The 15,065-nt window shown below is 36.4% G+C and overlaps 2 protein-coding genes across 3 annotated transcripts in view; one reads left to right on the top strand and one right to left on the bottom strand.

Annotated features, from left to right (window-relative positions):
* Positions 1 to 353: 353 nt before the first annotated feature.
* On the top strand, positions 354 to 1,667 carry PMCH (pro-melanin concentrating hormone). The gene is made up of 3 exons (XM_019961181.2): positions 354 to 602; positions 954 to 1,152; positions 1,434 to 1,667. Exons 1-3 carry the CDS (start codon positions 354 to 356, stop codon positions 1,481 to 1,483), a joined length of 498 nt encoding a protein of 165 aa, XP_019816740.2. The 3' UTR covers positions 1,484 to 1,667.
* Positions 604 to 15,065, bottom strand: part of PARPBP (PARP1 binding protein) — a 66,397-nt gene continuing 51,935 nt past the window's right edge. For both annotated transcript variants that reach the window (XM_019961180.2, XM_070789632.1), the window contains exons 10-11: positions 2,675 to 2,810; positions 604 to 2,216 (exon numbers count right to left, since the gene is read on the bottom strand). In XM_019961180.2, coding sequence (XP_019816739.2) covers positions 1,876 to 2,216; positions 2,675 to 2,810 — 477 coding nt within the window. In that variant the 3' untranslated portion in view covers positions 604 to 1,875. The remainder of the gene's footprint in view (positions 2,217 to 2,674; positions 2,811 to 15,065) is intronic.

Genomic DNA, 15,065 nt, shown 5'->3' with positions numbered 1-15,065 from the left:
AAGAAAAGAATATGGAGAGTCTGATGTCCTGTGGTCTTCCTTAATAAGAACTCACTTTCAAGAGACTATAATCTCCTCAACACAAAGCTTTCTACCAAGGATCCTAATAAGATTCTGAGAAAATTCACACTTAAACAATATGCCACTAAAACCAAAACAAGGTATTACCAGCTCTACAAAAGGTTGGTTTCTATCTGATGAGTCATTTCTAAAATGATGAAAGTTTTTCAAGTGCTTTCTATTCAAGCTGGAAAATATATAAAGGCAAGAATCATTTACAAAGCAGGATGACTGAGAAATTTCACTTCATTTTATACATCCTTGTTTGACTCTATGCAAACATCAAACTAAGGATGGCAAAAATGAGTTTCTCTTCCTACATATTAATACTAACTTTTTCTTTGCTTTCTCAAGGCATTTCACTTTCAGCATCCAAGTCGATAAGAAATTTAGACGATGACATGGTATTTAAAACGTTGAGGCTGGGGAAAGCCTTTCAGAAGGAAGATACCGCAGAAAAATCAATTGTTGTTCCTTCCCTGGAGCAATATAAAAATGATGAGAGCAGTTTCATGAATGATGAAGAAAACAAAAATTCAAAGGTAAGTGATAATGCGACTTGTCCTTTATTTCAATGGAAATTTGAATGATCTTTATGAATCCTTTGAAAGTAAAGTTGATACTTTTATAAGCAGAAGCACGTGAAAAAAAGTTACAGTATGCATTAGAACAATTAAACAAATTTCATACATACCAGGTTGTTCTTCCATTCTGGGAAATATCTCTTATTCAAAAAGTTTTTATTCCCTGAAAATCTTGTATCTAAAGTATTTCTTAAAGGGTAAAAACAGTGCAGGGCATATTTAAATTGATCAATAAGAATATTACACAATTGTATTATAGTTCCATTCCAAATAGAACAGTTAAAACACAAATCAACCTTTTCTTTACAGAATGCAGGTTCCAAACATAATTTCTTAAATCATGGCCTGCCACTGAATCTGGCTATAAAACCTTATCTTGCACTAAAAGGATCTGTAGCTTTTCCAGCTGAGAATGAAGTTCAAAATACTGAATCAACACAAGAAAAAAGAGAAATTGGGGATGAAGAAAACTCAGCTAAATTTCCTATAGGAAGGAGAGATTTTGACAGTGAGTAGTTTTTTTAAAATTGAATTCTTATACCTTAATATCATAAAATAGAACTTTGAATTTAATGGAATTTGGGTCCAATCATAACAAAATCAAACAAGACCATGATTCAACTTGTACTTGATACTACGTGACTCTTGCAAAAGATGTGAAATTAAAAAGTATTTAATTAGTTATTACAATTGTAATTTACTCAGATTTAGCTATACTAGATCCATTCTTTTATTTCTAATCAACTTTGTGTGATACTAGTCTTCTAAACAATTTTGTTTTTCCTTCAGTGCTTAGGTGTATGCTGGGAAGAGTCTATCGACCTTGTTGGCAAGTCTGATGCCTGTTGGTCCACATCATCATTTAAAAAGAAAGCAAAATCATTTAATTGCCTCTCGGGAAAAAAGCCCTTAATGTTGCTATGACTTGTATTATTTTAAATGTCTGTTTTAAAAGAAAGTGGTATTGTTATGCCTAAATGATTGCTTTACTTGTGCATTAAACTTTATGAATTTTATGCATAATTATGACTTACTAGTATTTTTTAAAACAACGCTTAACATGCTAACCATACGTACACTGCAGACCAAAATAATAAAGCACTATAACTTACACCTTCATTGCTTAAAAATTAAGTAGAAGAATTTGGTAAATGGTTTTATATATATATATATATATATATATATATATATTTATATACACACACAAACCTAAAGAACATAAAAGATAATTTCATAGTCTAAAAAACTGAGTCAACTTTGTCTGGCCAGTAATCAATTTGTCCTTGGTGGTACATCTATTGCTTTTTGCAACTCTGAGTAGTTTGCCATCCAATTTATTCTGCAAATCTTTTGATGTCTTAGGTATCTTAACAATTTTGTGTTGAAGTGGTTCATTTCCATTATCACAGAGAATATTTTCATCATCCAAATCCACCTGTTTCCTTTTTGAGCTTGTATTTCCTGTCAGACTACTTGATTTTCTTGCTACTTTTTCTTTTTCACTTCTGCCCAGATGAACATTTCCAGAACTTGTTCCAATTGTTGGTCTTCCAACAGAAGAATTTACACCTTCTGTTATGCAAGATGAAAAGAGGAAAGAAATTACATAATACTTAAAATTATTACACATGAGATTTTATAAACTTTTAAAGTAAAGAATATTTTAAAATTTATGATTTACAATCAAATATAAATTACATTACTAACAGATACAGCAATATTACTATCACATTTCTTTTCATTTTACCGTTTCACTTTTCATCCCTACAAACAATAAATTTGCTTTGTCTGAATGCACAACACAATCCTTAAATGCTACTACAAGTTATTTCTTAAATACATTTAACTAAATCAAACTAAGTCCTAATTCTATATACCAATTTGTACTTAGATATAACTTTTAAAATAAACTCAAGTCTTTAAAAATATAAACTTTTACATTACAAAAAAAAAATCTAGTTTTACTTAAGTTAAAACCATCAGTACACTAGAATTAAATTGTTATTCAATTGTTCAATTAGGTCAATTACCAGAAAGGTCATTTTCCATGTGAAGAACACACAAAGGCTCTGATGCTGAATTAACATTATTCCATTTATCCTTGCTTATCATGCAGTCATCTTTATAAGTACAGGCAAACTGAGATCTAATTGAGGTTTGCTTCATCTGGTAACAAGAAAGAAGAAGAAAATATGCAATTTGCCCTTTATTTTTACTTACTTTTTCATCTATATAGAAATATACTCTGTAGTAATTGAGGTACCATAAAAATTTCCCTTAAAAATTTCATTATCTATTGGGAACTTTTAATCCTTAATATTCCATAGTTTGCAAACTCATTCACTGCTACAATTAGCTTTTTTTTTTCCCAGTAATATCAGTTTTGTATATGTTTTTGATAATTTTTGTAAAAGCTTACCAAATCAATTATAAACTCTACAAAGGCCTTTGTTACACATTCCTATGTCCGAGTTGCCTTAGAAAGTGGATTTTACTGTAAGTTTAATAATGACATACATGATATACATAATCCTAGAAAAATAGAAGCTTTTAATCTTAACAAATTAACACAGTAAACTCTTTTAGGGAAAAAAAAGAAATTAAAGAAACTAAGGAAGGGAGAGACACTAGGATGAAATAGAGAAATAGGAGAAGGTAAAAGAAGCAAAAATAGGCAACTAACAAAGAAACAAGATAAAACAGTGCTGAATGAAAGGCTTTATTTCTTAATTAAAAACTTGAATATTTACAAAATTAAGAAATAAGATGGGCTTCTCTGGTGGCTCAGTAGTAAAGAATCTGCCTGCAATGCAGGAGACGTGGAATCGATCCCTGGGTTGGGAAGATCCCATGGAGAAGAAAATGGCTGCCCACTCCAGTATTCTTTCCTGGGAAATGCCATGGACAAAGAAACCTGCAGGCTACCGTCCACAGGATTGCAAGAGTCAGACAGGACTTAGTGACTAAACAACAACAAACAAGAAGATCTGACCAAGTGATTTAATAGCTGAGTATTCAAAGTATACTCCTGTAATTATCTTAAAACATGAGAAACAGGAGAAAATTAGAAGGCTAAATTTAATTCTTAAGCACTGAAAAGGATGTCAAGAAAATACTTTTGGAAATGCATTCTGTAAACATAAAACCAGTGGCTGTTTTAAGAAGAGGAATTAATTTCAAAACAAAGTAATCTACACAGATAATGCAAATTTCAACAATTGCAGCTGCTGTATAATGCCATTTAGTTATTATAATAGTGAGATTTCTCCAAATAATTAGAAATCATCTCAAATCCTTTTCAGAAATAGACAAGTTTAAATTTCAAATACATGATTAAATAAAGAGGACTTCAACAATTCAAAAATTAATACTTCAAAGTATAACTAAATCATGCTGAACAAAGCTCACAGAGCATATATTGATACATTTCACGAAGTCTAAAACAGCAAGATTTTATATTATATATTCAGTAATTATATATTGTGTTTTATATTCAGAGAGATAACTGCATTAACCCCCTCTGATGTTTGCAGAGATAATGGCAATGAAACCCACTGACTATAATTTAGAAGAAATGAGAATAGTCCCCAGTCCAGCTGCTTCATAAAAGCAAGTTTTCTCAGGATGACAAATTTTATATCTTTTTGAGTAATGGTATTTATGAGAGCCTCTAGCTCCCAGAACACTAAAAATTATGTTTAATTTGCTTGAAGATTCAGACAATTAGAATTTATCTTCCATTTAAGCACAAAAATACACAACATTGAAAAAATGTGAAAATGTAAAAGATCAAAAACTATGTTTTTAAAAAGTGAAATACAGTAGGCTTTGACAATGGATGGAGCTATAGTGCAAGATCTTCATGAATCCACAAGAATGCAACTACTCTCAAATAGGTTCTACCATGAGATGCCCTAAAATACAACTGAAGGCTTTAACTAGGGATTTAACTTTAATCCCTTTCTGGATAGTATTAATTTCATAAGTAGAGAATTAAAACAATTAGTAAAACTATTAAAATAAATAGTTAATAAAATAAAATTTATATTACATATCATTACTGTAGCAAATTATCCAAAAACTTTTACTTCCATCTACAAAACAAATACTGTTAATATATTTTTATACAATGTTTCTTTCATTTCACCAAGGTAACTGCCTATATAGAAAATTATAAATTTATTGCTTGCAAAGAGTTATAAAGAGTATGGTAAGACCATGAAAGCAAACAGACGCTAAGTGACTGGCAAGGAGCACTCCCATAATATCCAAATAGTGATGGCACCTACAGGTGGCTTGAGGGACTTCAACCTCCCACCGAAAAACCTTCATCAGTACCACTTATGTATGCGTGCTTAGTCACTCAGAAGTGTCAGATTCTTTGCGACTCCATGGACTGTAGCCCTCCAGGGTCCTCCGTTTATGAGATTCTCCAGGCAAGAATACTGGAGTGGGTAGCCATTCCCTTCTCCAGGAAATCTTCCTGACCCAGAGATCAAATCCAGGTATCCTGCAGGCAAACCCATGATCTGCAGGCAGATTCTTTACCGTCTGACCAGGGAAGCCCTAGTATCACTCATAAAACACTCTACATAAAAAGACAATAATTATATTATTGAACACAGACAACTGACATTGTCTCTTATACTTCATATGAATCTTACACTTCATATGAATAAAAATTTCTTTAGAAAGTTATTTTTACTAATTTTAAACTTACATCTGAGTAAAAACCTCTTTTTGCTATATAAATACAGTTGTAAAATAAGTTCAATAGCCCTCTTGACAACTAGATTTCTTCTCTTCAGGCCTCCAATAGAAATTCTCTAGTCCTTAGCCAGAGTAGGCCAGTTTCAGAAAACTAGAGTTATAAGGCAATGGATTCTTAAAACACTGATAACAAGTTGATATGAGAAAGGAAATTAGTTAGCCACTATATTTACCACGAAAAACATTATTTATAAACATAACAAAATACAAGAGAGAACCATAATGGTGCTATGGTAATATTGCAATATTTATATCCAAAACTGAAAGTAGTTATATTGAGGATATATTTTTTTTTTTTTTGGTAAGAGATTCTATGTGAGTTTTTTCTCTGCCCTGTACAAATATCTTTTTAAATCAATTATCACTTATTAAGTTCCAACTATGTAACAGGCACACAGAATACTAGACTACTAGGATGTATTCTATAATCACAAAGACACTCTACTTATAAAATGTGCTGTTGACACACAGCTGGAAGAAATAATAAATTGGATAACAGAATCAAGACTGAAAAGATCTCAGAAGGCTAGAACAATAAGTAGAAAATAGCAAAATGAAAATGAATGAGGATAAACAAAGTCCTATATTTAAGTTCAAAATACCAATTACAGATGTACAGGATGAGAATCTGACTTAAAAACATATGAAAAAGACCCACAGATTTTAATTGATCATGAACTTCACTGAAGCCAACACTGTGATATTGAACTAAGAAATGCACGTAAAAAGACAAGATGATATGATGCAAAAGGCATCAGATTTGCCATCAAAAGACCTGGCTTCTTATACTGGCCCTATCACTTACTAACTAGATGATCTTGGGTAAACCTAAAAATCTCTCACTTATCCACACATAAATGGGAATATTTGCCTCACAGAGTTGTCGAGATTAAGTGAAGTGAAAAATATGAAAGAGTTATATATAACTCTATATAGAGAGAGTTATATGTAACTCTAAAGATATATGTAGATACTATATAGTTACTAATGTAGTAACACATAAAGTTACTATAGAGTAGTATAGAGTAGGAAATTTCCTATAGAGTAGGAAATCTGTTGAATTAGGTTTCTCAGGACCCAGTCAACTCTAAAATGATTCTAGGAATGTAGTTCAAAAAATGAATTTACAGTCAGCTTCTTCATTTTAGTTATTAATACAATACAAGCTACACTGACTTGTATTTATAACTTAAAAGAGATTGCTTTTCCTTTGTTCATAAAAGTTGAATTTTTCTGCACCAGATTAGTGGCTACATAGAACTCAGATTACTTCCTGTTGCAAATTTTCCAAATCTCTCTGTGTATTTGATTTGGAATCACAAATAAGCAAAACAATTCCCTTCTGAAAGTGCTTTTGAAGTACTAAACAACTAAGAATAATCTTCAGATTCATACATGGCTGTTAAAATCATTTTATGTTCAAGTCACATGAGAGAAAAGGATTCAAAGTTTTCCTTTGTAGAGTGATTTCCCCTCTTTGGAAAGATTTCTATCCACAGTAAAATTGCAATGAACTTCAAACCTGCCAAGAATTGGAAAAGTCCTTTTGCCACAACTTTTTTTAAAACTGAAATTATTAGTAGGTTCCCAGTTTAAGGAAAATAGTACTTCACAAAGGAAAGCCTGACTCCAGTTAAATTAAGACAAATGAGTCAAAATATTGAAAAGTCATAGAAACTTCCAGTTAGCTGTATTAATAAGAGAATAAAATTTCTAAGCCCCCATTATACAGATATATTTCATTAACAAGTTTGGAAATTACTCAACATACTTATTTGACATATAACTACTCAAAATTTATCATTTCACTCTTACAATACCACATTTTCAAAAGAAAAGAGATCTGCTATGATTTTTTTAAAATAATTTTCTTTATTTATTTTTGATTGTGCTGGGTCTTTGTTGCTGCAGGCTTGTCTCTAGTTGTGGTGAGTGGGGCTACTCTCTAGTAGCAATGAGAGGGCTTCTCATGGTAGTGGCTTTTCTTGGTGAGGAGGACAGGCTATATAGGGCTCCTGGGCTCTAGTGCACAGGCTTAAATGTTGTAGCACATGGACTTAGTTGCTCCATGGCATGTGGGATTCTCCCAGGTAAGGGATCACACCTGTGTCTCCTGCACTGGCAGGCAGATGCTTTACCACTGAGCTACCAGGAAAGCCTGAGATTTGCTATCCTTAGTGAAATATGAACTTGTGAGTATATCAAATGATCCATTTCTTCATCAATAAAATTCCACTTAACTTTGCTAAATAATGGTAAGATAATATTATGACCTAGGTAATAGCATGATATTTTTATGACTCCTTATTATAATTACTATGCCTTCATTTACTCTTTAGAAACAGCACAAACTTTGAAGCTGTTATTGTTCAGTCACCAAGTCCTATCTGACTCTTTGCAACCCCATGGACCGCAGCACACCAGGCTTCCCTGTCCCTCACCATCTCCAGGAGTTTGCCCAATTCACGTCTATTGAACTGGTGATAACCTTCCAACCATCTCATCCTCTATTGCTCTCTTCTCCTTCTGCCTTCAATCTTTCCCAGCATCAGGGTCTTTTCCAATGAGTCGGCTCTTGGCATCACGTGGCCAAAGTATTGGAGCTTCAGCAACAGTCCTTCCACTGAGTCTTCAAGGTTGATTTCCTTTAAGATTGACTGGTTTGATTTCCTTGCTGTCCAAAGGACTCTCAAGTCTTTTCCAGCACCACAGTTCAAAAGCATCAATTCTTCAGCACTCTGCCTTCTTTATGGTCCAATTCTCACATCCATACGTGACTTCTAGAAGTTTTACATCTAAATACAATCCTTACTCTGATACTTACTAGGTATATGGACTGTAAAATAATGCCTTTTAGACTTCAGCAAGGATTAACTGGAATGAGGTATATAAAATGTCTAGTATAACACTTAGAAGGTACGCAATAAATCCCATCCTCATTCCTTCAGTCAAAATGTGTTCAAATTTTAGTTCAAACAAATATAAACATCCCATATCCATTCTAATGAAAAATACTGTTCAGTCACCTTCTTAAAGAGACTTGTACTGATCATTCTCTTTAGAACCAAAACACACACAAAGGAACATACTCTCCTTATAACCCTTCCCAGCTTTATTTCCCTCCATAGCACTGATAACCATCTAATACATTGATACAATATAATTATCTTATTTATTTTCTGCCTCTCCCAACTAAAAGGTAAGCTCCATGAACAAAACCTTAGTTTGCCAACCGATGGTGTGCTCTGGTCCTCTTATGATGCTCTTCATCCCACAGGGTGAGGAGTTAAGAGACTATGACCTCACTTTATAGATCCTGTTCCAAGTATCTAAGGGCCCCAGAATTCCTTGCTCAAACTGCCAAGGGGCTGGGCCAGCATTGGCCTCTTCCTCTAGGAAGGGCTTACTGCTTATGACAAGGGTGTTGGGGAAACATGTGTATGTTTCTGGGTGGAGGGTCTCTAAGAGCAGGGAACAGAACCAGGATTAAAGGAATTGTAGGGGCAGATCAGAACCCACTCCAGTGTTCTTGCCTGGAGAATCCCAGGGACAGGGGAGCCTGGTGGGCTACCATCTATGGGGTTGCACAGAGTCAGACACGACTGAAGCGACTTAGCAGCAGCAGCAGCAACAGGGGCAGACCAGAGATTTCCATTTATATTCTTGCACCCCAGTCCCATAAATACTGGGGGAAGACTTGTCCATCAGAGCAGGGCAGGGAGTGTCTGTTTTGTTTGCAGATGTATTTCCAATTCTTAGGACAGAGCCTGGTACTCAGTAGGCATTTAATACATGTTTGTTGAGTGAATTAAGTAAAATTATAACAGACGCTAACAGGTGTAGGCATCCGCTGCATCATGGAAAAAACCAAGAGAGTTCCAGAAAAACATCTATTTCTGCTTTATTGACTATGCCAAAGCCTTTGACTGTGTGGATCTCAATAAACTGTGGAAAATTCTGAAAGAGATGGGAATACCAGACTACCTGACCTGCCTCTTGAGAAATCTGTATGCAGGTCAGGAAGCAACAGTTAGAACTGGACATGGAACAACAGACTGGTTCCAAACAGGAAAAGGAGTACATCAAGGATGTATATTGTCACCCTGCTTATTTAACTTATATGCAGAGTACATCATGAGAAACGCTAGACTGGAAGAAACACAAGCTGGAATCAAGATTGCCGGGAGAAATATCAATAACCTCAGATATGCAGAGGACACCATCCTTATGGCAGAAAGTGAAGAGGAACTAAAAAGCCTCTTGATGAAAGTGAAAGTGGAGAGTGAAAAAGTTGGCTTAAAGCTCAACATACAAAACATGGGCCAAAGAACTAAATAGACATTTCTCCAAAGAAGACATACAGATGGCTAACAAACACATGAAAAGATGCTCAACATCACTCACTATCAGAGAAATGCAAATCAAAACCACTATGAGGTACCATTTCACACCAGTCAGAATGGCTACGATCCAAAAGTCTACACGCAATAAATGCTGGAGAGGGTGTGGAGAAAAGGGAACCCTCTTACACTGTTGGTGGGAATGCAAACTAGTACAGCCACTATGGAGAACAGTGTGGAGATTCCTTAAAAAACTGGAAATAGAACTGCCTTATGATCCAGCAATCCCACTGCTGGGCATACACACTGAGGAAACCAGAAGGGAAAGAGACATGTGTACCCCAGTGTTCATCGCAGCACTGTTTCTAATAGCCAGGACATGGAAGCAACCTAGATGTCCATCAGCAGATGAATGGATAAGCTGTGGTACATATACACAAAGGAGTATTACTCAGCCATTAAAAAGAATACATTTGAATCAGTTCTAATGAGGTGGATGAAACTGGAGCCTATTATACAGACTGAAGTAAGCCAGAAAGAAAAACACCAATACAGTATACTAACGCATATATATGGAATTTAGAAAGATGCTAACAATAACCCTGTGTACGAGACAGCAAAAGAGACAGTGATGTATAGAACAGTCTTATGGACTCTGTTGCAGAGGGAAAGGGTGGGAAGACTTGGGAGAATGGCATTGAAACATGTATAAGATCACGTATGAAACGAGTTGCCAGTCCAGGTTCGACACATGATACTGGATGCTTGGGGCAAGTGCACTGGGATGACCCAGAGGGATGGTATGGGGAGGCAGGAGGGAGGAGGGTTCAGGATGGGGAACACATGTATACCTGTGGCGGATTCATTTTGATATTTGGCAAAACTAATACAATCTGTAAAGTTTAAAAATAAAATAAAATTTTTTTTAAAAATCAAAAAAAAAAAAAAAGCTCAACATTCAGAAAATGAAGATCATGGCATCTGGTCCCATTACTTCATGGGAAATAGATGGGGAAACAGTGGAAACAGTGTCAGACTTTATTTTTTTGGGCTCCAAAATCACTGCAGATGGTGACTGCAGCCACGAAATTAAAAGACGCTTACTCCTTGGAAGGAAAGTTATGACCAACCTAGATAGCATATTCAAAAGCAGAGACATTACTTTGCCAACGAAGGTCCGTCTAGTCAAGGCTATGGTTTTTCCTGTGGTCATGTATGGATGTGAGAGTTGGACTGTGAAGAAGGCTGAGCGCTGAAGAATTGATGTTTTTGAACTGTGGTGTTGGAAAAGACTCTTGAGAGTCCCTTGGATTGCAAGGAGATCCAACCAGTCCATTCTGAAGGAGATCAGCCCTGGGATTTCTTTGGAAGGAATGATGCTGAAGCTGAAACTGCAGTACTTTGGCCACCTCATGCGAAGAGTTGACTCATTGGAAAAGACTCTGATGCTGGGAGGGATTAGGGGCAGGAGGAGAAGAGGATGACAGAGGATGAGATGGCTGGATGGCATCACTGACTCGATGGATGTGAGTTTGAGTGAACTCCGGGAGTTGGTGATGGACAGGGAGGCCTGGCATGCTGCGATTCATGGGGTCGCAAAGAGTCGCACACAACTGAGCGACTGAACTGAACAGGTGTATGTGAGCAGAAGGTATGAGGTAATAGAAACCAAGAGGAAGCAAAAGCTTAGAGGTAGAAAAAAAGATGTTCAGAGAGTAAAGAAACCACAGGGTACAGAAATGAGAGAAGTAGACTGGTAAAGAACAGCTAAATTACCCTAAGGACAAAAGCTCTGAAATAGAAAAACAGGTACAGAGTAAACTCTACTCTGTTCAGTATAGTAAAACCATTTGGTACAGAAACAAGAGAGAGATATACATGCACAGAAGAGTTATATCACATTCAAGTGGAGAGAACCATGCAGCTAAAGTCCTTAAGCCCCATTGTATCCACCATTCCTTTCAAGTTCTTCAATATTCCGCCTTTCTTAGGTTCTCATGTACATATCCTTACAATAAGCCCTACAAAAAATAACTGTTCCTTAAAACCACAAAAGCCACACCTTCCTTAATCTTCCCCACATTATTTATTCACTCTTTTTGTACACTACCGAATATACAGCTTCTTTATACTAGTAAATAAATCTAATAATTTCATCGGGTTGTTTGCTCAGCCTGAAATGCTCTCTTCCATCCTCTCTTCTTATTTAAATTCTATTTATTCTAGTCTCTCGTGGTCAGACACCATTTCTTAGTCTTATAAAGGGTTTCTAGTTATTGCATTTGCGTGTATCTTTAATCTACTAGAACTGCAACTATTTAATATGCTGGAGCTAATTAATTAAAATTCAGTTCAGTCGCTCAGTCGTGCCCGATTCTTTGTGACCCCATGAATTGCAGCATGCCAGGCCTCCCTACCATCACCAGCTCCCGGAGTTCACTCAAACTCATGTCCATCTAGTCGATGATGCCATCCAGCCATCTCATCCTCTGTCGTCCCCTTCTCCTCCTGCCCCCAATCCCTCCCAGCATCAGAGTCTTTTCCAATGAGTCAACTCTTCGCATGAGGTGGCCAAAGTACTGGAGTTTCAGCTTTAGCATCATTTCTTCCAAAGAAATCCCAGGGCTGATCTCCTTCAGAATGGACTGGTTGGATCTCCTTGCAGTCCAAGGGACTCTTCAAGAGTCTTCTCCAATAACACAGTTCAAAAGCATCAATTCTTCAGTGCTCAGCCTTCTTCACAGTCCAACTCTCATATCCATACATGACCACTGAAAAAACCATAGCCTCAACTAGACGGACCTTCTTTGGCAAAGTAATGTCTCTGCTTTGAATATGCTATCTAGGTTGGTCATAACTTTCCTTCCAAGGAGTAAGTGTCTTTTAATTTCATGGCTGCAGTCACCATCTGCAGTGATTTTGGAGCCCCAAAAAATAAAGTCTGACATTGTTTCCACTGTTTCCCCATCTATTTCCCATGAAGTGATGGGACCAGATGCCATGATCTTCATTTTCTGAATGTTGAGCTTTAAGCCAACTTTTTCACTCTCCTCTTTCACTTTCATCAAGAGGCTTTTTAGTTCCTCTTCACTTTCTGCCATAAGGGTGGTGTCATCTGCATATCTGAGGTTATTGATATTTCTCCCGGCAATCTTGATTCCAGCTTGTGCTTCTTCCAGCCCAGCGTTTCTCAGGATGTATTCTGCATGTAAGTTAAATAAGCAGGGTGACAATATACAGCCTTGACGTACTCCTTTTCCTGTTTGGAACCAGTCTGTTGTTCCATGTCCAGTTCTAACTGTTGCTTCTTGACCTCCATATAGGTTTCTCAAGAGGCAGGTCAGGTAGTCTGGTATTCCCATCTCTTTCAGAATTTTCCACAGTTTATTGAGATCCACACAGTCAAAGGCTTTGGCATAGTCAATAAAGCAGAAATAGATGTTTTTCTGGAACTCTGTTGCTTTTTTGATGATCTAGAGAATGTTGGCAATTTGATCTCTGGTTCCTCTGTCTTTTCTAAAACCAGCTTGACCATCTGGAAGTCCACGGTTCACATATTGCTGAAGCCTGGCTTGGAGAATTTTGAGAATTACTTTATTAGCGTGTGAGATGAGTGTAATTGTGCAGTAGTTTGAGCATTGTTTGGCATTGCCTTTCCAGTCCCGTGGCCACTGCTGAATTTTCCAAATTTGCTGGCATATTGAGTGCAGCACTTTCACATCACCATCTCTTAGGATTTGAAATAGCTCAACCGGAATTCCATCACTTCCACTAGCTTTGTTTGTAGTGATGCTTTCTAAGGCCCACTTGACTTCACATTCCAGGATGCCTGGCTTTAGGTGAGCGATCACACCATCGTGATTATCTTGGTCGTGAAGATCTTTTTTTGTATAGCTATTCTGTGTATTCTTGCCACCTCTTCTTAATTATACAATATTAAAAATGGAGTTCTTCAGTAGCAGTAGCACATTTCAAGTGTTCACGAGACATGTGGCTAACACCTACAATACTGGACAGCAAAAACTACACAACATTCCCACAGAGAGTTCTGTTGAACACTACTATGTAACAAAGCTTTACAATCTATTTCCCATGGTACATACATGAAGGGCAGATGGATTTTCAAAAGACTCAGGGACATTTTTTAGTTTTCTGGGTCCATAATATTGGAACCAAGATGTAGCTTTACATTGTTAAAGGATGCATCTGTTCCTCCCATCTTTAACTACTACCTGATGTGAAAGGGCCAGTTAAGCTTCAGTAAACACTACAATCATTATATCTTCAAATACTATTTCAATCCTATTTTCTCCTCTCATTCTGGGGATCCAATTAGGCATATGTTAGGCACACTCTGTGTTCTTATCTTCTCTTTTGTTTTTGCATTCCTTATTCTCTCCTTGCTTTAGTTCGTATATTATTCTAATGACCTATCTTCATGTCCACCTGTACTACCTAACGCTATGTCTGGTTTACTATTAAATTTACCTAATTATTAATTTTAGATAATGTTTTTACAGTTCTGGAAATTCTATTTGGTTTTGATTTAAAATGTTTGGTTCTCAGGAGATCCAGGTGGTCTAGGAATTAGGATTTGGCATTTTAACTGCTATGGCCTGAGTTCAAACCCTCGTCAGGGAACTGAGATCCCACAAGTTGCATGGCATGGTCCAAAACAAAAAAAAAAAATTTGCTGTTAGAATTTCCCAATTTTACATCCAATTTGCCCATATATTCCTTTAATTACTTTTAAGTGTTGAAGGACTCTGTCTTTCAAAGGTTTTTACATTGTGTTCTTTGGTCTCCCAACCCACTTCATTTCTAAATGTGGCAAATATCTTGAGAAGGCAACAACCATGTGTTTGAGGCAGGTCCCACTCCTCAAGTGAAGCCTTGTCTTCTGAGCAACTGCAAGACTGCAGGTGATTTTAGTCTACTGGACTGAGACTCCTTAACTTCCTACTCTCTCTAAAATTCAGCATAGGTATCCTAGGTAAAAATAAGTGTGCATCCAGCGCCCCAGTGTTTCCAAATTGTTGCCAGCCCCTCAAGACACCAATACATGTATTAGTTCCTCTTTGCTTCAATGAAATTCCTTTATATGGGCCAAGAGCAAACCCTGGCTCATACCCAAAATTGAAAAACTCATCCCAGAGAAGAAAACTCTGATAACAGACTGTTCACCTCAGAACTTTACCCTCTCCAGATTTTTCGTTTATTTAAACTGCTTTGCTTACACAGCTTTCCTATGTCTTTTAAACATATTTTCCCCAACTTGTCTGCCTTTTATTTTGTTACTGTAACAGAAACG

Source organism: Bos indicus, chromosome 5, assembly GCF_029378745.1.
Source record: "Bos indicus isolate NIAB-ARS_2022 breed Sahiwal x Tharparkar chromosome 5, NIAB-ARS_B.indTharparkar_mat_pri_1.0, whole genome shotgun sequence".
Taxonomy (NCBI): domain Eukaryota; kingdom Metazoa; phylum Chordata; class Mammalia; order Artiodactyla; family Bovidae; genus Bos; species Bos indicus.
Note: the sequence above shows the minus strand (reverse complement) of the source record. Positions and strands in the feature narration are given on the sequence as shown.

Excerpts from the sequence above, each read along its gene's own strand:
- PMCH (XM_019961181.2), top strand. The coding sequence starts at position 354 with ATGGCAAAAATGAGTTTCTCTTCCTACATATTAATACTAACTTTTTCT. Across the intron at positions 603-953 it reads AAGAAAACAAAAATTCAAAG|AATGCAGGTTCCAAACATAA; the intron begins GTAAGTGATAAT and ends TTTTCTTTACAG. Across the intron at positions 1,153-1,433 it reads AGGAAGGAGAGATTTTGACA|TGCTTAGGTGTATGCTGGGA; the intron begins GTGAGTAGTTTT and ends TTTTTCCTTCAG.